Source organism: Excalfactoria chinensis, chromosome 7, assembly GCF_039878825.1.
Source record: "Excalfactoria chinensis isolate bCotChi1 chromosome 7, bCotChi1.hap2, whole genome shotgun sequence".
NCBI classification, from domain to species: Eukaryota; Metazoa; Chordata; class Aves; order Galliformes; family Phasianidae; genus Excalfactoria; species Excalfactoria chinensis.
The window spans coordinates 21725530-21750570 of record NC_092831.1 but is presented as its reverse complement, the minus strand read 5'-3'; the positions used below and the strand labels follow the sequence as shown (position 1 = coordinate 21750570).

General features: G+C 39.0%; 1 protein-coding gene and 1 long non-coding RNA gene across 2 annotated transcripts in view; one reads left to right on the top strand and one right to left on the bottom strand.

Annotated features, from left to right (window-relative positions):
* The window catches only part of PPP1R1C (protein phosphatase 1 regulatory inhibitor subunit 1C), a 41200-nt gene extending 19531 nt beyond the window's left edge, over positions 1-21669 (bottom strand). Inside the window, 5 exon segments of the mRNA XM_072341603.1 lie at positions 447-484; positions 18898-18958; positions 21224-21362; positions 21364-21395; positions 21397-21669. Of these exon segments, the coding sequence (XP_072197704.1) occupies positions 447-484; positions 18898-18958; positions 21224-21362; positions 21364-21395; positions 21397-21477 (351 nt within the window). The 5' untranslated portion in view covers positions 21478-21669.
* LOC140254708 (uncharacterized) lies at positions 13310-18847 on the top strand. Its single transcript, XR_011904295.1, has 4 exons — positions 13310-13424; positions 14235-14311; positions 18172-18243; positions 18471-18847. It is a non-coding gene; the product is annotated as an uncharacterized lncRNA (long non-coding RNA).
* Positions 21670-25041: the final 3372 nt, after the last annotated feature.

Here is a 25041-nt window from a genome sequence, read left to right as displayed (position 1 = left end):
TCACTGTAAGCCTACGTTTGAATCCAAATCTGAAACAATCAATACTTCCTGCTGCTATTTTAGAGCTTTGCCGACTTCTCTGGGTAATCGGTGGAGGAGAAAGTGATAGGGAGCTGCAGGAGCTGTGCAAGGAAAGATGAGAGGGGAGGAGCCAGTTGATCAGCTCTCCTGCAGACAGCTTCAGTCCTGTGCCTCCTGTGGGCTAGGCAAAGGAGAGCAAAAGGGGCTGTTGCATTGGCTTTGCAGCCCCCTGCTTGAGGCAGAAGGGTGAACAGGCAGAGCTGGGGGATACAGTAGCTGGGTTTGGGGCTGGCCATGCTGCTGGAGGCATGTAAATACATAAGTGTGGACAACTGCTGTGGTGGACCAGGACATTTCTGAGGGGTTTCAACAGTAGTTCTATCCTAACAGTAAATGCATTTTAAGAAAAAAAATATTTCACTTACTTCTGCCTGTGAGATGTTTGCTCTCTTCTCATCTTTTTCTAGAGGAGGAAAGGATACAAAATAGAAAAGTTAGTACAAAAGTGCTTCTTGGTGCAAAGTCTTGCAGCTCTGTGCTCCACCCTAGAACACTCCTGTAAATAAGAAATGAGAAAACCCCTGTACCCCTCAGTAAACCTGAGGCCCCACAGTACTTAGTACTGTGTCTAGAGCAGTTTGATTCCAGTTTTTGTCTGGCAGGGCTGGCAGCAGGGCTATATGCCCAAGCAATGTGTGATGCCCAAACACTGCACTATGGCTACAGAGTGGCATGCAGCAGCCTAACCCAGGACTCCGTTGGGCTCCAGCAAGCACCAACAAAACCTTCCCCTCCATTCAGCTGTTAATACACTAGTAGTCACTAGTAGTGACGCTCCAGAGTAACAGTAACATTCAAAATCAGCAAACTGAAGTGCAGTGAAGTCTGATCTTTCATCTGAAAAGTTTAATAACACCACTGTTGCAGTCTTAGGCAACACAGGCAACAATCTCTAACTGTGCCACTACTTGCAGATACAATTGTGCAATTTCTACTGATGTGTGACAGATCTGGAGGATGAATCAGGTCTGTGTAACATCACTTCATCCAAATTTGTGTCTAGGTGTCAGCTGCCCATAATGTGTTTTTTGTTTTTGTGGTTTTTTATTAGTTTTTTGTTTGTTTGTTGTCAGGGGAGGAGCCAGAAGAATCAGTACAGGCAGACTAATTGTATTTTCTATTGTGTTCCTTACTTTCAAGCCCATGTATCTTGCAAACACTAATTGACTTACTGAAATTTCTTGAAGTATAGATTCCACATAGGCTTTATACAAGAGACCTTCATCTGATTTACACTCAGGGTTGAAAAACATGGTTCAAAACAGCATTAAATACTTCATTGAGGTCCCACAGCTACGGAATTAGACAAGACAATCAGGAGGCCAGTTCCTGCCATTGACATTTGCATGACCTTAACGCTGACTAGTCTCTTCCTTTAATTCCCTACCTATAAATAAGTATAGCAGAACCTTGTAGCCTTTTAAAGAACTTTGGATCATGAAGATATGCTGGCTAAATGGGTGATTACTTAAGTCCTTGCAATATGTTTTTATTAGTAGCATGACAGAGAGACATAGACTTCAAATACACAACACTGGATTTTTTACCTCAAGTTTCTGGATTTAGTTTAGAGGCTGAAAATTAAATAAATTGAGAACTTTCAGCAAAGAACAATTAAGAGTAAATTATGTCCCATTCCTTCTTGAAACGCTAGACTTGTCCAGATGCAAAGAATTTTCAGAAAACTCAGCTTGAGACTTGTATAAGGAGTCAGTCTCTCTATAGACAGCAGCTTTGTTGAGGTTTCAGGTCTTCTTCCAAAGATTTGCATTTCACCAACCCTTCAGGCTTGTACTTAAATGCTAAATTTCAGGGCAGGGGGGTGTTTGAACCATGGAAGCACACGACAACATGGGACAATGCTTAATTTATGAGAACCAGAAAGTTTTTAGCCTTTCCTTTCATCCAGCAGTCCTTAAATAAGTTAACTTTGAGAACAAAACCCATCCTGTCAAGTTAGAGAAATTGTTGATACCCACAGGGCAAAGAGTGCCAATAAATGGCAACAAACAACACAGAAATTCAAGAATGACTTACAAAAATACACCAACACTTCTTCAAATCCAGAAAAAAGCCTGAATGGCCAAAAGAGACAAACCTGAAGCAGCAGGTGTGAGGTGTTTCGTATGTATTGTGAGATCAAAAGAAAGGCAGAGATGGCTGGAGATATCTTTTGGTCAACAGTACATTTTGGCAGGTGTTTATTTTGAGTACAGAAAGAACACTGCATGTTTAGTTTTGAAAGGCATTTTGATATAAAAGACTTAGCAAAGTATATAGACCTTCAAAGAGAGCTGACAAGAAATAGGAACAAGACAAGCTGAGATTGCTGCTTGCCACAGACCAATATATGGAGAAGAAAAAAAATCTCTTTGTAGAGGAAGGTGGAAAGCTGAAAAGCAAGGGAGACAGGAAAGAAAAAAAAAAAAAAAGTGTTTTTTTGTGTAGTAGAGGTAGAGACTAGAGACATGGGTAGTGGGCTATAGCAGAAGTTAGGGGAGATATTTAGTGAAGACAGAGAGCAGAGTAGGGGTGCAGTGTGTGCTGGAGCTTGATTAAAAGACCTCTGCCCAAGGAATTACTTTGAGCCATACTGACCTAACTGGAAGACTACATTTATATTTGAGTAATTAGTCTCTTTTGGATATAAATAGCATTTTTCCACTGTAGCCCTTTTTGTTTTGAAAGCAGTTCAAATAAAGTGAAAGTGTGTTGTTAATAAGAGAGTGCCCATAAGAGAGTTATTTCGTGTCCAAATTTATGTTTTCACTACAAGAGGTCAGTTCTGGCATGAGGAGGTATCTCTGAGACAGCAAAATTTATGACGGGAATGGATGATACAAGGTGAGAAAGAACACGACCAGCCAGCTGCTGCAATTATCCACCAAACTGAAATTAAGCAAGACAAATAATTCTCACCTTTAAACCACAGTCAAATCCATTGACAATTAGAAAAACTGAATTCCTTTACTAAACTTTTTGAACATAAAATCTTCTTGAGAAGGGTGAAGAAATTATCTTTAGCAGACTTGATTCACAAAGGAGAAGAGAACCCCTGATTTCTCACTTTCCTTCAGATGTCAGTGACCGTTGTGTGGAGGATTTCACTCATAAAAAACTCCTATTTATAAAGAATGAAAAACTTCATTGTCATGTATATAACCAGGCAATTGCAGAGAATATAAGCTCAATTAGACAGGTATTTCTGTCTTATGCTAAACTCTCAGTAGATAACTTATCCCTTCAAGTTCTCTTTTTTGGGGGCCAGAGAGGGAAGAAGTCCATTTAACGCTTCTCTATTTTCTTCTCACACATTGCTTACAGCACACAGTGCTGCTCTATTATACTAATCTGAACACATGGCATTTTTTCAGATTGTCTCTTGGCCTAATTAGCTAGCAGGAATCTAATACTCAAATCATTTCTTGATGTTTTTTATGTTTTTGTTATTCAAGTGGTGTTTCAAATCATATGAGAATTGCTGAGAACTCATTTGTACATACCCAAATTGCTGCAAATGGAGATTTGTCTCCCACACACTCGTGTTAGCTTAGCTCATTTTAACTTTAATTAGCACAATCATCCAATGAAGCTGAAAGAATAAGCTGAACTACTCCAAGGATATCTTTATACAAAGCCAGAAATAAGGTGCTGTTTTCTGAGATCAGACAGGATTTGAGCCTATGAAAGCTGGCCATGTGCAGAATAATGCCCACCAGAAGTGGCTTATCACTTTTCCCCTAAATCTCCATTATGATGTAAATGGCAAGGTCATGCTGAGGGAAACCTGATGGTTGTTTTCAAGATCAAAATCTGACTCTTGTCTCCCACTGGACAATGTTAATGCACTTGCAGCAGCTATGCAGGGCAAGAGGTGATGTATTTTGAAAGACTTCGCCTCTGACATCACCCATGGAATCTGCCATGGAGTCATCCAGCAAAAGCTCATCTTCTCCAGCTAAGTACCCTGCTCTCTTTCCCATTGGCAAAAGAGAATAAAAGCATCTTATGTAGGGTTTCAGTTGGGCCCTGGAGGAAAAGAGCAGGTCAGAAGCCAGCTTTTACACAAGTCAAACTCAGTAAGAAGCTGGTATAATTGTTGGAGAAAGTTTCATGTAGAGAGTTTGGAATTTTCTTTAGGAAAACAAAGCTGATGGATTTCAGATAAAAATCACAGCTTGTATTCACCACCAGTATTTGTAAAACAAGTTCATTGAAATCAGACTTAGAAATGGTTTGTTGTAATGTTATTTTGTGGTCTTTCTTTTTAATTTTTTTTTTCCTGCTATCAAAACTACTTTTTTACAGAAGACAAAATATAATAAAAAAATATTTCATGCTCTGCTTCTGGCAGAACACTAACAGCACATGGCTGGATTAGCTAGAACTTCATAGCTTTTTAACAACTGAGGTTGGAGGAAAAAAAGTCCATAAGGCAATAAAAAAAAAAAAAACCTCATATAGCTAATTCTCTTTTACTTGTTGGTTTCTATTTGTCTATATCTATCAATGAAAAATTGGCTGTAAGTATGAGCATAATTACATTTAATTACAAAAAAATATCCTGGTAAGCCCTCCTGGCATGTGTATGTGTTTCTGAAAATCTTCTCATTGCAAAAACATCTCATTAAACTCCAGTATTGTAGCTACTGCGATAAACATGGCTAGAGGGTCTTCTCCCTCCTCAGTCAAGTGCTGACAGGAGAGTAGGTTCGTTACAGTTCTGCTGCATTTCACACAGTAATCAGCATCTAAATTACCTTTAGGGAACACAAATAGAGAGATTTGTAGAGGAAATATTAATAAGAACAGGGGAAAGGGGAATTTGCTACAAACACAGGCTTCTGCAAGGTTGTTCTGTAAGGTGCCCACAGCACCAGCACACATCCTGTGGAAGATCCTGTGCCACCCTGACTCAGAGAGCATTGTGGTGGATGGCTTCCCTGTGCCAAGTACTGGAATAGTACAGAAATGTCCTGGCTGAGGGGACAGAGTATGATTGAACTGATGGAACTAGAGGGGACAAGCTGGACAGAAATATGCACGTGGAATAGAGTAAGGAGGCAGCTGTGGTTGGTTTTGAGCTCATGGGGAGCCCTGGCTAGCTCTGCTATTTCAGCCCAAGTGCATTTGCTCACACTGACTCTTACACTAAGCTAGCTCAGCATTGCCTAAGTTTATCTAGAGCTCCTGACTGTAACCAGTCTTCCAGAGTTCACTGAAATAAGATGGGCCAGACAAATCAGCTGTTTCAACATGCTGTATTTTCTCTCCAGATAAATCAGTGTAATTAACGTTCAAATAACCTGTATTTCCTACTGTTCATGTAGGTGAACAAGTTGAACAATTCAAGCTGAGTACTCAGTACAAGAGTACCAAGAGCAATTTACTTAGCTAGTCCAAATGCTTCCTAATGTTGCTTGAAGTCAACTTTTAAATGAAGTGAATAGTCATTTTTCTACCAATACAACAGCATGTGGCCCAAATAGTGTCTGCATCACTGTGTACCAACACAGACAGCATCCAAGGACCTACCTACAGCTGCACAGCCATAAGAACATGCAATGCAACTCTTTCATAAATTACACAGATAAAAATTACTTTAAAATGTACAATATGATACTGTAATCAGGTTTGGAAGAAAATGGAGACGTTATAAACCTCAAATGTAAAACTAAATGTATTTGTTCACATCACACAGATCTCAGAAGGGAATTATAGTGCCTGATTACCAGCTTCTTGTTCCAGTTTCATGCCAGATGCATGGAAATCAGTCTAGTTTCACTGGCATTAAACTAGAATATAACAGTGATGAATCAGTTCTGCAGCTTTACGGAGAGCAGTTGTGAATTGTTAATAACAAGCAAGAAAAAATCATCCCTCTAAAGCATTATGCTGTTAGCCTTCCGTTCTCCTCTCCCTATGATAGCTCAAACCTCTTAAATATAAATTCCAAAAATATGTATATACATTGGAAAATAATACAAATTTCATTCTTTGACTTTTCCTTTATAATTAAAATTAATAATAATGAGTATTAACAAATAAAGAGCAGCTGAATCAGCCTTTCTGCCATCTTGGATGCTCTGATCATACATTAAGCAAAGCACAGCCATATTTCTTGTGGTGTGCACCTTGTAATATGTGAGAAGGTATTGCTGTTTGTGTTTTTGTTTGTTTTATACTTCTTTTCATTACTTTACTAACTAGTGCTGTGATTTTACTAGAAGGCAAAGCAGCTTTGTGTAAAAGTCTGGTATGAGAAAGTCTCTCCATGCAGAAGTTCCTCATAGCACTCTGTGTCCACGAGGCCTTTTCTGTGTCCCACTCTGTGTTGAGCCCAGTGAGCAAGGAGTGCTGGAGGAGAGCTTCCTGGCCAGAAGCTACTCATCATTCATATGGGGACACCTCCAGACTAGGCAGCTCTTTCCAGAAAAAGAGATTCTCTTTCAATAACTGATGACTGACAGAATAACTGACGGAGCTTTCCATCAGTGCTAGGCTTGGAGCTACTTTCCTGGAGTTGCTTTCTAGGTACAAAGACTTCTCTTGGGTGAAGTCAATCGAGAGGGCTCTCAAAGAACAACTGGCTAAATAAATGGAATCAAAAGGAGGAAAGTCAAAGACTTTTTATTCCTTTTGGTCTCTAAGATAATACATTTTCTCATCCCAATATAAATTTCTCATTGGATTTTGGGAAATTACTCTGAAATAAGCTTTCCATGTAATTTCTGGCTAACTGGTGTGGACTCTGTGGCATTAAGAGTGGGAGACCTCTCCAGAAGAACCAAGAGGTACCACTGTGTCCAGAAGTACCAGGTCAGAGGCAGCCCATGCCTGGGTTCAGAGCTCCATAAAATTAATTCCTCCTGAAGGAATATTGTCTAGTTAAGTACAAAGTACTTTTAACCATTTATAACAAAACATAGGTAAGTTTAATCCCAAATCTTTGTTATTTTTCATCTGTGTGCACACATCGCTATACCTATTATGCACTGGCCCTCTTCAAAAAGGGGGCTACTTCAGTACCTGCTTTAACTTGGCATGACAGGAAGTGAGTAGTGCTCCAGATATAACAGTTCCAGCTCTGAAGTTAGAAACATTTTGAGGGCTGCTCAGTGTAGATACTATGTAAAATCTGAGGTCTGTATCAGCAAAACAAAAGAAGGAAAAGAGAATTTATGAGATGTGAAAGACAAAAAAATGATTTTACTGCTGACTTCAGTAAGTCATAAGCAACAGGAAGTTTTATCATTGACTTTGAAGTCAAAATTTTATCCAAGATTTATAGAGTGACTTTGGTAAAAACCAACCAAACAAAAAAAGAAACAAATCACGGTAATTTAATTAACTATTTCCAAGTTACTGCAGCCTGGAAAGAACTTCAGCCAACTGCCTACCTACTCTGAAATGTTATTCAATATGTAAACTAAATAAAGACAGTCAAATTGATAGTTACAACATCTTTGAAGACCCAGATTAATTCATTTAACTAAAGAAAAATAACAGAGTCAAACTGAAGTAAACCGCTGTGCTTGGTGATGCAGAATTTAAAATACTTGGCCTATGCTTCTGGAGGTTGGTTGTAAACTCAAGTCTCAAACGTGTGTAAAGTGATACTGAAAAGACACATGATGACCTACACACACCTCTCTTTTATGGGAATTCTTTTAGGATGACAACTCGCTTGTAGACTGAGATGTAGATAAGAAAAACTCCTTTCTCTGTGAAGCAAATATATGTAAATCAGGGTGACGCTGATTTTCTGACATGAGCTCTGGTGGCCTCAGAGAAGAGCATCATTGCAGTGGGAGGAAAACCTGACAGCCAGCATTTCTGACTTCTGGGAGACACTGGAAGGTCAAAGTGAAGTACAAGATGACCTTGAAAAAACAGAGATATGGAACAAGGCAAGGGACAAGGACTGGAAAACTGACATTGTCTCAGAATTTGCCTGAATGAGTAGAAGCAGGACTTATCTAATGATAAGGTTATATTGACACCAGGTCTATTCTGACACAAAAGCAGATGTCAACAGAGATTACATCTTTTCTGTATGTGGTAAGGGTAGTTTCCAAATGCAAAGAATAACCATTCCTAGGCCTGGAACATAACAGTGAAAGAAAAGATTTGCATGAAGGTACTAAGTAGGAAGTGAAGATGAAGACTGCTGCTGAGAGGTTTGAGGAGGGCCAGAGCTTTTCAGTGACTGCCAGTAAATGCTCAGTGAAACAGGATCAAAGAGCAGAAACTTCCCTCTCAAATTACCGTATCCAAACAAAACATACAGTCAAATTGTTAAATATTTGCAAATAGTGGCTAATGTTTTACCAACTGTTACCAAAGCACATTCACAAAAACTTCTCAAGTAGTTTGTCCACTGTTGCAAACACTCCAGCCAATGTGTCAATCTGTGAAATGGTTTAACATGTTCATTAAATATTTTCAAATACAAAGGGTTAAGTACCTTGAGACAATGGGTTATGAATTCACTAGCAAAACTGAATAACATCAATAACCTGTTGCTTCCTGAGTGCTTGCTTGTGTTATGTTCAGTCTATGTTCAAATGAGAGTGAAGAGCTTGATCTAAATTAAACTGAGGCAAAGCTCATAAAGAAAAATCCATGATTAACAGAAATATAATAATAGTGGATCCCCTGGTATGCATGTAAACTATTTCCTACTAGCTTCATGTAGAGAATCAATTGCAATGGAAAATGGCTCAGAACTGATCCACTAATGGCAGTCTTTGTATAGGAGTGGCAGCAGCTGGAACTACATCTGTGAGCAGTCGCCCAAGTTTTCTGCTGTGAGCTGTAAGAGCATTCTAAGCTCTAAGATAAAAAGCCATCACCAATAGCCAAAACTAAAAGACTCAAACAATTCTTTGCTTCTTAAGCCATAAAAGAAAAAAATTCCTAGCTGAACAGTTGTGTATTGTGGAAAGTGACATTTGTCAGGGGAGAAGAAAACAAACACAAAATTAAACTCTTCCTTAGCCACTGATTATTATTACTGCCTTTGCAGTTTCCTTCCTTTTTGGAATAATATCTCAAGGATTTCAGTTAAAATGTGTCTTAAAGCTAGTCCTTGGCAAGTGCTCTGCTTTCCTATGATGAGATTGCACATGCATAAAACTCCTCACAATACATGTGTCAGTTTATGTTCAAACAAAGTGAACTACTATTAATAGTGCTGCTTGGGGTTATCATCATTTTACAAGAAGAATATGCAAAAGTCAGTTTTGTAAATTCATTTTTTTTTGTTTTTCTATCTGGAAGTTTTCAAAGAGTCAACAAAATGAGGTTCCATAATCTCATTCTCACCATGAACATGGCTAGACAGGATGGAAATGACAGGATGAATATTTGTTAACTCGGAACAAGTTAGCCTGTAATTTTCAAAGACATTTAGCAGAATTTTTACTAACCTCACTAAATACCAGAGTAAGGGGATCCTGTGTCTTGTGTTCTATGTCTTTGTCTAAACTGTCACAATCAGCAGCACATCACTGTGATTCATGTGGAACAAACTCTTCCACACCCTCCTACAGGATATGCTATGCACATTAAGGTCCAAGTAATCCACTAGAATCAGCATTCTGGGAAGCCTGAAAGCACATTTTTGAACAATTACAGCTCTGCTGTCTACTTACCTTGTTTCGAAAACAGAAAGTAAAAAACTTATGTTGATCTGCACCAAAACATCTGGATCCCAATTCTTTAAAAAGAAAATTCTTGCCTTTTTTTCTTCACCTTCTTCCACTCTGTCACTTTTTAGTTCTTCAATATAATTGCACTCTGAAAAGGCTATAAAACAGTACTGAAGAAGATGGCTGAATTACTCTCCTTTTCTGTGCCTGTCTCAGCCAGCTCTTGTGGATCCCAGCATGATGGGGAGAAGGCAGAACAAGAACTGTAGGTGCCTGGTGGCTGGTACCAGGGGTTACTGCTTGGCAGTGGTCAGAAGAACAGTGGGAAAATGTCCAGCTACATCTTTGTTTTTTGCCACTGCCAGAGAACTGCAAAGGCAGAGGGCTTCCAATACTTGAAAAGAACACTGCCACCACAGCTTTTCTTTTCTGAGCAATGGAGACCCTGCTGAAACATTTAGGTTGTTGGGCATCTATGCATGTGGATCAACAGTGCTGAAAAATGCAGTAGAGCTTACTGCTTTCTGGAACTTTCCATCTGGCCCAACCAAGCCATTGCACTTCTTGGTGTGACTCCTCTAGTGTGTTGTCTGAATGAAGGATGTGGAAGTGTGGAAAACACACTAATGGACTTCTGTAAGTCTGGTTTGACCTTCAAGATAAAATAAAAATAAGATAATCTGCAGTGTCCCAGGGTAAACACAGAGAAAGACAGCATGCAACTGCACTTCATATTCTGCTATCATATTCTCCTGATCCTCCAATAAGGCTATTTAAGAAAAATATAAGAAATGATGATTTTAAATAGACATAGGATTAGGGATTTGAGGAGGAGAAGAGGAAAACAGCTCCTTCCAGTAAACACAGAATATAATTCTACCCTGCAGCTGCTGTGATGGCTGTAGAAGGAGATTAGGCTGCTCCTAATCACTGGTGACACAGCCAGCTCCAGCCCAAGGAATGAAGCCAAGCTCTGCACTTCCCATAAACTCTCTAGTTTTCAGCAATCCAGCCTTGTGCAGTTTGTGAGAAGTTTCCTGACTGGTAGCAGCTTTTTCCATACACTCTCTACTAGCTTATAGTCCAGGTTCATTGAATTCTTACTTTTGGTGGGTTTTGAAGTGAGTCTGTAACTTTGGTTATTTCACATAAATAGTTAATTGTCTTTTTTCCCCTCTGGAAGCTCAATAAATGAGGCAATTGATGCTTTAAGTGCAACTACTCCCCAATATTCTGAACATAAGGAGGTTAGTGCTAAAAGCTGGATTCTCTCTCATCTGTCTGCATTATCTATTTATTCTGTATACGTCACCATGGTAAATGAGTGCTGCATTAAGTAGTAAATAGTAGAGGTCAGGCAAACTGTGTGGTGCTTTATCTCCTCAGCAGGACTGAAACATGTATTAATGGATTTTAGTTTCTACACTATGTTTAAATAGAAAGTATTAATATTATCAAACGGATGAACTATAATTTAGGCCGTCTCAAACCAAAACATGTTATATTCTCATTCAAGCCATTTTGTCTCATTGTTTTTTAAAAGGCTTCATTTCAAATTATAGCTAATTTTTTTTAATTATTTTTTACTATTAAAAAAGCACCCTCAAGTACAGACAATGTTTTGCAACAGACTAAACTGAACACATTTTGTTTAAAAAAAAAAAAAAGTTATCCAAATGCCACCAATATTTAATAGTAATTATAGAGTCATGTAGCTGTACTAGAGATAGCTTAAGCACTTTAAATATAAGAAGTCATTAAATATACTTAGATACTTCATTTTGTAAAGAGCAAACTCAGCATTCCATTGTCATGTCTCACCAAAATATGCTGAATGAAGTATACAAATATTTGGTACAGAGCAAGTCTTTTGGGCTTCCTAAGCATTAAGAATATTAGAATGCTGCAAGCTCTCAAAATGACTTCCTCACAACACTGTCGTTCTCTACACTGCTATTCTCTACCCGTGGTACACCTTGTTGTCATGTCAATACACAATGCAGATGAAAACAGAGGCAAACTGTCCGTAAGTATATCAGTAATGACACTGAATGATCAAGGAGCTGGCGATCTGTAACATGAAACCATATATGTTAAAAATGTTCTGCAAATAATCTCCTGGGATAGAATAAGGCTGTTTCTATGGTGCTTTTGTATAAGGAGAGAGGAAACAGATGAATAGTACAAGGTTCAGGTCTAAAAATACCTCCTCCTATTTCAGATAGCTCCATGGACATTGACCCCTCAAATGCAAAACCGACAGAAGGTGAAGAGCAGAAGCAACTAGCAGCATCATAGTGTGCATAAACAGCACAGCTTCACAGGTAAATAACAAAGAAAGTAAATTCACCTGCTGGGTATTTGAGGATGGAATGCGATAAATAGATAAATGGAATTCTGTCCAAATTTAGACTGAGCTTCCTGTCCTCTCAGTTGCCCCTGTCCTCCCATCTAGGTCTGAAATCTAAGTTCCAGCTGTAAATGTTCAACTTTCACCACCTCTCTGCAGTCAGGCTCAATCCTTTCCACAACCCTTTTCTTTTTCAGACCTTGCTTTCATCCTGTGCTTCATTTTTTGGGGGAGAGAAGGCAGTAATATGTCTCAGTTTGACTGTAAGCTTACTCACTTCAGCCCAGCAGAATGCTGCCAGCACTGTGGGCAGAGGTTTAAGGCCTTTAGCTGCAAGTGGCAGAAGCTCAAACTGAGCTGCAGCTGAGGACTGACATGTTATACCCAAAGAGGAAGCACACTTTATAGTCATTGTACATCTCTACTGTACCAGTTACTCCATGCAAATTAAAGTAATCCCAAGGCCGCTTTACTTAACCATAACCCTTACAGGCACAATATGTTATTATTAGGATAAATTACTTGAGAAGCCAAAGGAAGAGTGAGGACATAATACTGACCTGAGGTCCTCACTGGGTCAGTTAAGTTGGTCCAGTGGTCACCTGAAGTCCACCAGTTTGGAACAACAGAAAGCCTGAACCTATGAGCTCTTTTCCATCCTCAAAACATATAGCTTACTTGTGCATCATTTAGAACAGCACTGATTTCATACTGTTCCTGACTATATGTTTTATACAAGTACATTGTTCCCCAGAAATTTTTGTATTTGTGAACCAATATGGTCATGACCTCAAAACAAATGAGCAAAAATGCATCTGTGTTCCTCTGTGATAACCTCTGGGTCAGGCCAAGCAGCTCTCAGTTCCTCCCAGCCAAATCAAAATCTGCTCCTCAGCATGCAGTCTGTACCATATGCAGGCAGCACGACAGCTACTTTGGCTGACATAAAATCCTCACCATGTCATGAAAGCAGAGCACACCTCCTGCCCATGCCAGTGCAGGAGTGTTTGCCTTTGAAAGATGCTAAGAAAAGCTTTTTCTTTTTTCCTCTCCACAAAATTAAAAAAAAAAAGAAAGAAGTTTCATTGCTTCTTTTTGGAACCCATGAGCTGGTTTTCTCTGGGCTGCGTTAAAAACAACTCAAGCACAGTTTCCTGTCCTTATTTATTTATGTATTTTCTTATTTTAAGTCTGTGAACTTTTATTTTCTCGGGTCATATCACAGAGTCCTTACTCATGCAGCCTATGTGTGAGGAACTAATGCTGCGACTTCTCCCTGGGACTCTCTGATCCCAAACTGCAGAGTAAATTCAAACCAACACAAACGAAGGAGCATCCAGGTACAGTGTAAGTGGGCAAGGAAATGGGATGGAATTTGACACTGGACATCTGTAGTCTCACATCAACCTGCAGGCTTTCTCAAGTACTGACATTTTCTTTCCAGCTCAGGAATCCCTCTGTCACCTAGGATCTCTCATGCAGTGTCTGCTCTCTGTATTTCATTTTCTCGCTGTGTCAGCTGTCTCTTCACAGTGCTGGCCTGAGGAACACAAAGACCATGACTAGCAGAGCATGATCTCTGAGCATCTCTGTGTCGGTAGTAAGGTATATAGATCTGTACTAGTCCTGTGGTTGCTGCTTATTGCCATACCTTCATGAAGTCCTAGACTGCAATAAAAACAGCATGCATAAGTGGTATTCAAATTTAGCATATAGAAAGCCAGAGTAGTTAGACCAAAAAAAGTTAATGACAGTTTTTTTTCTATTACCACATTTGAAGCCTAAATTTGCAATTGAAAACAGCTGTTCTTTGGCTTGCTCTCTTTCTATTTCCTGAACCAAAGTAAGCAGTGTGTCCTACCAGGATCCCATGCTTTTGAAAAACATATCAATTTTCATGAACTGTGAGACCAAGAATTCTCTGCAGACTCAAGTTTCAGTGAGACTTTTGCCTGAGAAAAACTTGTAAGGGAAATGGTTGATCACAGCCTGGACCTCTGATTAACCATCTGAGGCAAGCCATGAGTCAGCTGTGGGAGCACAGGTGAAGGTAATTCAACTGTGCTCCTGGAAAAGGTGGAGCTTGATTCCACCTCTTCCAGATCCCATCTAAGGGCTGACCACCACTAAGGTAGCTTTTCTTTCTGGAGGTTTTTCCTTTGTGGAGTTCTCTTGGCAAGCCTTGACACTGGTGAACATCCTTTCTTGACTGAAGGCCTTGGAGTTGGTGAGTCCTTTTCCTTAGATATCTTCTGGTTATCTATTCCAGCTATATTCCAACTATGTGTGTATTATTTCAACCACACAGGACTGCAAGGCTGATTTGCTATTGCCCAGAAATGCTTCTCCTACTCAGTAAGTGTCTTTTGTCTTGGAAGAAAATGTAATCATCAGATGTGAAAAAAACACATTCATTTACCTAGAAGCATAAGCTAACAACTGGTAGAGAACAAATTTAGCATTAAAAAACCTGTTTGTTTTGCATGGTCATAGTACTGCAACAGGCATAAGGGCCAGTTTTCATCCTACCACCCATCTGTCTGCATGGTTTGTTGCTGTACTAAATACTGATGCCACCCCTGAGGCATCTCACCAGAGATCCAGGCAGCTACAGAAGGGTGCTGAAGCCCAGACATAGGCTGTAAGTCTTACTGGGGATGAGTATAGATCTCCTACCTTCAGATTAGAATTTCCAGCCTTCAGTTAACTTAGATGCAGTGGGTTCCTTGAAATTCAATTCACACAACATGAAAAGGCAGCTCTGGAGAATTCCCAAAATACATTGCTCTGTTTTTATTTCCAAACAGCAAGTAATATTTACATTGTGGGGAAGGAAGTCAAAACATGAAACTGAGTAGAAAAGAGAGATGGAAATTGTAAATACATAGAAAATTCAGAAATGCAGAAGTTTAACTTGAAGTTTGCCTATATTCTAATCCTTCAAGAAGACCAAGCACTCTGACACAAGTAGAGCAGATCCTGACAGCCAGAAATATTTGATGTGGCCTTGGCTCTGTGACAAAGACAGGCTGTGCAAGAACACTGGCACTGTTTTCCTATCAAAGTAAGCACTAATGGCATTAAACCTGACCCATGGTCTGACATATTTTCCTTCCTCAGCTGCCACTGCCCTACAACATTACCAGCTTTCATTTGAGTGGCTGCTGTGTAATGCTGCTGGTTTAAAGCATGGTTATACTTGTATTTCAGATAATAAGAATTGATTTTCATATACATTCTCCTACACTTAGTAGGGATACAGGAGGTTGTAAGTATACTGTAACAGTGCAGAAATGATTGCTTTCAGGGTAGGAAATTTTATTTTTTCTCATCTTGGCTCCAATGATATTCCAAGAAAAAGAGGAAGCGGGAGAGCTTTAGCAGTTTTTGGATTAAGCTCTTCTGCAGGATAAAAGGCAAATGTGCCTTTAAAACTAAGCACGTGCTTGTGTCCATTTTTTAAAGCATAGGGATAAACAACTGTGGTTATAACAGGATATGACTGGGTTACCCCAGTAGCCCATACAGGCACCCTGCATACAGGTACTGAACATACTGAAACAGATACTGAACATTCCTCTTAGTAACATTTATCTTTGCTCTCATAGATAGTAAATGGGTCTTGTAATTTCAAATAACATTAAAACTGACTGGATATTATGAAATCAAACATCAGATTTCCAGAAGATAGAGCTCAGTTGATGGCAACTGAATCACAATAGGGGTAACTAACTTCATAATTTGAGTCTTGATCCTTCTAGTGTAAGATTTTCTGTTCAGATCATAGAATCATTAAGACTGGAAAAGACCTCTGAGAAAAAAGTTTTTTTCATTGTTTTGTTGCTTCACAAGCCCACTTTGTCCATGACAATAATTATCAGTGCTGTTGCTATTCAAATTCCTCTTCTGCTGACTTTGCATTTATCATATATGATTTCAACCAGAGTGAGCAGGAGAAAATGCACCAATCAATGCACCAATAGTCTGGGATGAATATTAGCAGCCACATATCTGCAGTCACATTTACCACCTGTCTTTAAATCATCCAGTGTGGTCTGGCCCTTACAGACTCCTTGGAAGCAAGAAAGCCAAGCAAATTCTTCTTACAGTTTTAGAGTAGCTGTCATCGGCTTAAAATGACTTATCCTTAGTAGCCACTCCATCTTCACTTTGTGGCAAAACGACTCTTATCTACATATGTGAAGACAGATTCCTGTCAAGTCTGTTGTAGACATTAGGGATGGGTGAGGAGACTTACAAGAAAACAACTTTGAGATCTATATATGACACAATTCAAACTGCATTTATTATACTTCTAAATACATTTTACTATCTTCTGGTTTCCAGATGGCTCTGGATCCAGAATACCACAAAAATGCTGCTTTTTTTTTTCACTCAGCAATCAAGAGCAGATGCAGAAGAAGAAAATAGAAAAGCCTGTTTCTTAGAAAAAGTCTCTCCCTGTTTTATAAAATAAGTTTAGATAATTTGAGTGAACACTGAGTGCATCTAAACTTTCAGGATTGCACTGGAACACACATTTGAAGCCCTTGGAAGTGTATTTTTCTCTGTTTGCTCTAATGAGGTAATTGGAGTACTTCAATGCGTAAAATTCAGGAAACTGGATTTTGGTTAAGCCCAGTTCTAATTTAACTTTTGGCTTTGACAATATCACTTACGTTTTCTGCTGCTCAGTTTCCTAATTGATTCAGGGAATCATGCTTCTAATGAAAATTATAGCAGTGTCAAGTTAGCACTCTTACTTTTTTACTTTTTTATATATGCAAACGTGCAGAGAGGAATTAAACATTTTTGTAGATGAATCATTATTCATCATACTGTTGAACTTGTTTGAAACCCAGTAGGGAGGCCAACAGCAAGGTGGCAAGAGCCTCTAGGACTTGCTGACTGCTCTGAAAGATGAAGGTATACAATAATTTTGGAAATTCTCCCACAAGTTTTGAGATCACGTCCCTAATGAGTTTATTCACTATTTATACTTTCATTGTAAAGCTATTGTCTGTCCCTCCAAATTAGCAGTGCAGATCTTGTATTCAGCGGGTTTACATAGCAGCGTGTGCACCTTCCTTTCAAATCTTTTGCCCATGTCAAGCACACCATGTGGAAATGTACACACATGCTCATGCATAAACCACATGGTGTGGTACAGGAAAATGAAGGTACTTATAAAGCTGAATAGGTAGAAAATTTTAAAAAGCAACAAGACAAGATTTAACCTGATATCTTCATTGATATTAGTGCCTAGTAAGAGGGGTAATATATGAAAGAATAAATATATGCAAGTGAAGTGGGTGAATGTTTGCTCTTGTGTTTTCATGGAAGTTGACTGATACTTTTAGCAATCTTAACTGATAATAAAAATGATTTATTTAAAGGTTTATTATGAACATTGCAGGAAAGGAGATAACAGATATGCACCACTTTGTTTACACTAACATTTCCTGCAAATTAGAAAGAGTTCTTATTCTCTGTTTGGTTTTGATTTGGTACTGTACCAAGTATCTATTTATAAAAGGAAATATGATGGTACAGAGTGTACAAATTAAGTTGCAAAAGAGATTAACAGCCTAGGTGAGTTTGCTTTAAATTAAGTCATAGCAACACAGGCATTGTAGATCCCATTAATGTAAGGAAAGTTGATCTGAGACAGATCTTTCATAACTGAGAACTGAAATGCCCAAAACTTGGGCACTGAAACTTGCTACTCTCTGAACTAGAATCAGCATTATCTCTTTAAAAAATGTACAGGTCACTTGTAGTGTCAAAAAAATACAGTGTTAGCCTTATGATGTGTTTGAGCTTCCCCAACCTGTGCTATGCTGCACTGATTACAACCAGAAGATCAGGGCTTTTAAATGCTTCCTTCTGCACAGTTCTCAGGAATTCATCTACTGGTATTATCAATCAGAACAGGAGACCATCAGTATGATGCTGTAAGTTGAGATCCCAAAAGAGCTAAGATGGTTTAATTTCACTGAGATGCCAGTGCATACAGTAATGATCTATGAGATGTATAAGTGAGAAAAAGCCCAAGCTGTTTTTTTTTTTTTTTTTTTTTTTTTTTAGATCAGAAGATGAAGAGATAAGGCAGAAAAACTATGGTTCAGAAAGCTACATAGAGGAAAAGCTGGATATGAAGTAAGTAATGTTTAAAATGGGCTATGTCTTGAGGAGTTTTTCTTGAAATTTGTTTTTTCAGAGCTCTGTCACTTATGCTTATTAACCAGCTTATCACACATTAGTTTTTTTCAAGTCACGTTTACCTGATAAAGTGTTTTGCAACCTCATATTGTCCCACCTCACAGAGGAACTTTGAGAAGAGTCTCAGATGAAAATACTCTTTTTTTTTTTTTGTTTTTGAAAAGGAATAGTGAGAACAGACATCAAAAAACTGGAGAACAACCTGTTCTACAATGCAATTTCCTTTGCTGAATTAGCAAAAATTGGAGCCATTCTAGCATCTCTAGAGTCTGAAAAATCAACACTACAACTGCATAGGTCTCCACCTCATTCACCAAGGGAAAGCAAAGTCCTGTGGAAGTTCTGCATCAGGGTCCTGTTTACCCTTCTCATGCATACTGCAGAAAATTACAAAGTATAAAATCCTGATAATACTGACATCATATAGTAGTCAGTGTTCACAGAGGTTTGTGGGTTTTACTTTGAATAGTTCCCGTTTTATGTTTAGTGCTATGAAAATAATGATGGATTTTTAAAGTGTAGTTAATAAAACCAATTTGCAGAGAATCGAGTATACAAATTCAATAGTTTAGATGGTGTGCAGGCACTTACCTGGGGGCACATGTTCATTCATGATGACAAGTGATGCTGGTGTAGGCCTTCTTTTCCTTATCTATAACATACAGAAACCAAGAACTATCAGGGACCACTCACCACTTCACACTCAAAGCAAAGCAGACAACCCACCTCATGTCCTTCTGAGAGTAAATCAAGTCAAGTTGAAAACAGCAGTAACAACAACAAACATTAAAAAAACTTCTGTCTTTCTCACTGTTCTTCTGGACTGACAGTGACTGGGGTCATGCTGCTACTTGTGCACGGAAAGCCAAAGCATGGTAGAGAGCCCTTCAAAGTACCTTTGTGATTTGCAGTCACCTTTAATCAGTTTATGGATGCATATTACTGATGTGTTTCAGCCGTATCTCAAAATATTGACTTTGCTGCATGAAAATAATTGCAGTAGCTGGTGAGCTTATATATTCAAATGCCTACTTGTGGTGCAAGTTTCATTAGTAATTATTAAAATCAGTATTTTGTAAGCATAAGCAAGAGTTGATATTGCATGTAAGTCCTACGATGAATCCGTATTTCTAAACTGTGGCCAGAGGTGGTGTTATTATTCTTCAACTGAAGAAAATACTCAAGACTTTCAAAATATGGCACAGTGTCCTTTGGAAATATTAGATATTTACCTATCAATATATGATCCTGAATAGGGATTGTATGCAATTCTTCTTATTCAAAGTTTATTTGGTGAAGCTTTTTTGTTCCATTAACACTGGCTGAACTACATGACATTGGAATACCTTCTTATAATGGACATATTTGCACTGAAAGTTGCTACACTAAAACCTTAAGGCTATATCAATATTCTATTGAATTTAAGAGAGTGACCAGGAGTATTTAAGATAGAAACCATTCTCACGCAAATGCTCAGTGTCATTGTGTTTGTGCTTTTTCAGTTGCTGAGCCAACATCTGTAGTGAGCTGGGTTCAAATTTTGCTTTCAAAGGGGTAAATGGAAAATTACATCATCGGGTTTAACAGGGTTATTCCAGATTAGAGCAAATGTAGCTGGCAGCAGCATTTGCTAGTTTAATTTCCTCACACGCCCATGGCTCTTGAATTAATCTTTCAACGTTTATTAAAAAAAAAAAAAAAAAAAAAAAAGCTTGTCCTTAAATACTGTGCAAAATTTGGGGCATAGCACTTCAAAAGCCATGGGAATGAATCCAAATCCTAAGATTCTCACAGGGTTCAGAAAAATGTCAGAACACATCCTGATGGAATTAATTGCAGGACTTCACCATAAGCGCAGCTCTGAAATACCTATGGACAAAATGAAGACTGGCAGCAGTTCTCTCCTGCACCCTTCTAGCACTTCTCCATTCAGTGGTCACTCACACATCATTTTCCAGCAAAAGCAGCTGCCTTTTAAGAGCCATGACATCCAAACGTTCAAGAAACAAGATACCTGTCCTAAAGGTGCAAATAACCTTATAGCTACTAACGCAGAACTGTCAAGGTTATAATACTCCCCTGATATTAACTAAAAGGAGACTCACCAAAATAGAAGTGAGTGTCAAGAAAGACTTGCACTGAGACAAATATACTGGGTGACCTAATTATGACTTATCCAGTATTTCTTCTAAGTCTGTGTGTCCTTCTTTGTGTACATCTGTGCATAGCTGTTCAGAATACCAGACATCTTTTCCTACACAGTCTGCTGTATTGCTATATATATATATTTTACCTCTATCTGTATGTGATTCAAAACATAAATGGTACACATATTAATTTCATGCATACATAATTCCACATCTAGGCACATTCTTACACTTATACATATTTCAAATAATTAAAACACATTAACAATCACATAAGACTCTGTAATAATCGTGTGAAATATGGGAGATAACTGAAGAAATGGCTGTGTGTAAAATGGAACCGTCATTTTCTCATGGTAAAATGAGAAAGTAAGTTGTCTTCTAACTGGACTCTATAATATATCTATTAGGTGACTTTTATCAACTTCATGTCTTTGCTTACATAAAAAACAATATTCTTTAGTTGATTGAGAATGCATATTCAAGTGGAGTGTATGCATTAGAACACAAGCCCAGTTATAGAAAAGGTACAGCAAATGTACACTGAGTAAACCTTCCGAAGGCAAAGAAAGCTTATTCTGCCCAGAGCATGTATCCACCTCTCTTTGCATGTATCCAGACATCACAATAACCTCAAGAGCATTTAGTCTGTAGTCAAACTAACATAAGTAAGCAGAGATTTTAGGTCATATTACCTGTTAATGCCCCATATCTTGCATCTGTCCACCCCATCCCCTCAAAAATAAGTGAAAGAAACTAGTTGTCCTTACCTGCTCAGCTGCTTCAGGATCTATTTGGCTCTGAAACAGTGGTACGGCAAACTGGATCTTTTTGGGGCTGTTGGGTTCCATGGCAGTGCTGAGGTGAGGCAGGTAAGAGCAGAGCCTGGAGTGCCTGAGAGCAGAGCCTGCAGCTCCCCTCAGCACCCTCCCGAGAGCCCGTGCCGTGTGCTCCTCAGTAACAGCTGTAATTCCCGACTTAGCAAGTGGATCTGTGTGAACCGAGCAGCGCCCTTGTTCCACATCCACAGAGATGCTGCTGGCTTGGCTATTTTTCCCCCCTCTCTTCTTCAGTACTTCAGATCCTCTCAGCACAAAGCTGAAAGGAACAATAAGCTAATTGTGTACCAGTTCACTTCTGCATATGCCAAGCATTCACTCAGAAGCTAATTGAAAATGCAATACTAGCATTGCATGGCCTGGAGCCCTGGGATTTGAAAGAGAGGATCTCTCCACTGTACATTACTAACTGGCTGCGCAGAAGTGCAATGCAAGCTCCCTCTGAGTATTGCTGATGGGCTCTTAATTATTGATGAACACAAATCAGGAAGTTTTCAGTTTTTGGGGGGTGGAGGTAGCAGGAGGGGTGGATGCAGTAATTCCATCTCTGTTACACTGTGCCAGAACTGCTCTCCTCGCATATCACACAATAGCTTTTGCTCTTCCAAATCTTTTTCTAAACCTTTTCCAGGAAGACTTTTGGTGATGACGCTACATAGATACCCACACTCTTATGAAGTATATCTGGTGAACAAAGTACAATTTGTACCTTAGGCTAGCTCAGATTTAGGCTGTGATCCATCTCATGTAACTTCAGATACTGAGAAGTTTCACTTTTAAGCCAGCAATCTGGGCTCCCTCCTTCTTGACATATTAGAACACGTCTTACTCTGTTCTAGTTAAGAGGAACACAGAATCTACTGGAGATTATATTTTCCCTCTGTCAACCCTAGGAAAAGTAAAGTTGACTCAGGCTAAAATTCAGGGGTCTAAGTCCCACTTTGGAGTAAAATCTGTGCTTTCTTTTAAGACCATGAAAATATCGTGATCGATCATATTAATAATACTCTGCTGAACCTGATTCTCACATTTTATTACATATTAATTAAAAGTCTCACTTAGAGTCTCTTTAAAGTTAGCTCTTAGAGCTCACAACCACTACACGAAAGTGCAGACAGCAGAGCTCCTACAGCTAAATTGTACTTGGTGCCAAAACAGAAAATGCTGTAGGCAGGTCAAAAGACCACATTGCAAGCCCAGCTCTAAGCCCACAGCCAAAGATCTTTGGGCCAATTTCCTGATATCCATTACCAGCAGTTGAAAAAAACAGAGAAAATGTGGTGCAGAAGGAAAATCTGACTGGTATGGCACATCACAGGATGCGCTTCATCTGGCACATGATTGCCTGCAGAGAACAAGTGAATTTCTATCAGTTTTTTTGGGAGCTCCATGAACTCTCTTCAGTAGATCTCCAACCAGCCACCAGAGCAAACAGGTGGGACACACGGAGAAGAATAACAACTTGAGCCTGACTCTGACAGGCTGCAGTAAGCAAACACAGGAGCAGCAGAATTCAGAGCTGAGGCTGAACATCACCAAAACTCAAAGGAATCTGAAAATGCACTTCTAGTTCTGGCCACTGAAAGTGTTAAGGATTTCCACAGTTCATCACAGGTTTATTCTAGAACCGCTGAGTACTTCCCCATCTGTGCCAGCATGGGAGGTGGGAGAAGGAGCTGGGATCCTGTGTATGAAAAATGTGCAAGCTGTATGCAACAGAATAAACTAGAAAGGGCTTTGATTTATGCAAATGAAAACCATTAAGACAGACAAATACACAAGTAAGCTAGTTTATGAAGGACTAAGTGTAACCCAAGAGTTGAAAATGCACTAAAAGGTGATGACCTGACTCACTCAATGATCAAATATAAAACCCAGTGAAATTCCACTCTTCATCCAAATCAGAACTCCTTTGTACTTAAGTGCATTCCAATTGATGGCCAGTACCTGAAAAATTGCCAGTGACTTAACTTTGACAACTTGCCTTATGCTCTGTGGTGGTTGGCACAAGCCATTTCTGTGATCTAGTAGCTTACAGCAGATGTTTAGAGGGCAGAACACAGTTGTGGAGCTCTTACCAAAAATAATAGCCTTTATCTGCTGCTGTATTGCTTCTCTCACAATATATCCTTGGATGTATTTAATTATAGTTGAAACCCTAAAGAACTGTCCTTTTGTAAGACCAAATAAAAGAGAATGTAATGAATTTCCACTGATGCCGTCTTCCCAGATTTTGCCCTCAGGCTACAACCATTTCATTTGCTCACATACCCCCCTACTCAGTGTTGTATGCCTGAATGAATAAAGATGTACAGCTGGAACTGAACTGGAGAAGACAGTCTTTCTTTACTGAGCTATGTAGCAAGTAACAACCATGAGTTACTTGATAGGTAGAACACATTCATCTGATAGGATGGAAAGTAGTAGTTAGAGACTAAACTGAACAGCTCAGGGAGTGTGCCACATTGCTGGCATTTTTCCCATTTAATTTATTGTGATAGTGTAAGGGAAACTATTGATCACAGCCTGAAACTCTGATTAACCATCTGAGGCAAGTGATGAGTCAGCTGTGAGAGCTGAAGGTAATTCAGCTGTGATACCAGAAGGAAGTGAAGCTTGACTCCATCTCTCCCAGATCCCATTTAAGGGCTGACCACCACTAATGTAGCTTTTCTTTCTGGAGATTGCTCTTTTGTGGAGTTCTTGAGGAGAACCTCGACATCAGCAAGCACCCATCATGACTGAAGGCCTCAGTGTTGGTGAGTTCTTTTCCTTAGATGTTTTCCTTAGATACCTTTTGGCTATCTATTTTCAAACCATTTTTGTATTATTCTAGCTGTGCACTATACTTGTATTTTTTTTAACCATACTTATAGTTTATGTGCATTAATTGTATTGTAGAACCACAGAACAGTCTTGATTGGAAGGGATTTTTTGCATGTATCTGTTCTTACTTGCTGCTTGAGGAAAGACCTGAGATCAGGTTATCCTGGGCTCTCTCAGCTAATTTTGCAATATTTACAGTGTTGAGGCAAGATTTTCAGTTCTGTTTACCAGAACAACAACAATGCACAAAACAGTAATACTCAGTGTTTCATAAAATTGTTCTTAAATCTTTGCTGTTCCTACAGAGACCAATCACAATTTGTTCCATAGACTGCTACAGATAGATAGTAAGAGACAGAATGCAACTGCAGCAGTTCTGCTGGTACGCCTAAGAGCTGATGGTGAAGGAAGAGAGACACAGGCAGCCTTCACCATGGAAGGTTTTCAGGATGGTCTAATTTTCCGAGACCCTCATAAGCAGACATGCCACTAATTTCAAGGATAGCTTCAAACACAGGCGATTTGTTGCCTTAAATATACCTGCTGTAGATGTCTCTGAAACTTGGTGTATTAAATAATGTTACAGCAGTATAATTGTACTATTAAATCACAAAAACAATCTTTTTTATATTAAACTCGGTTGAAAAAAAAAATCCAACAAAAACATTCAGACTGTGAAAAGAATGTTATAACATCAAATGACTGAAAGGCTGACAGAGGTGTTCAGCTGTTGACTGCAGGATGCTCCTGTGTAAAGGGATCAAATCCCAAAGCTGTTGCTAGGACTAGTGTGTGAGAAACAAGCTCAATAGCTGTATGAAGAAATAAAACAAAAAATATACTCCTTGGCATGCTGAGGGGAGAGCCAGACAGCAAGAGCAGGACAGGACAGAGGGACGGGGCCCTAAAAGAATGTCAGGCCT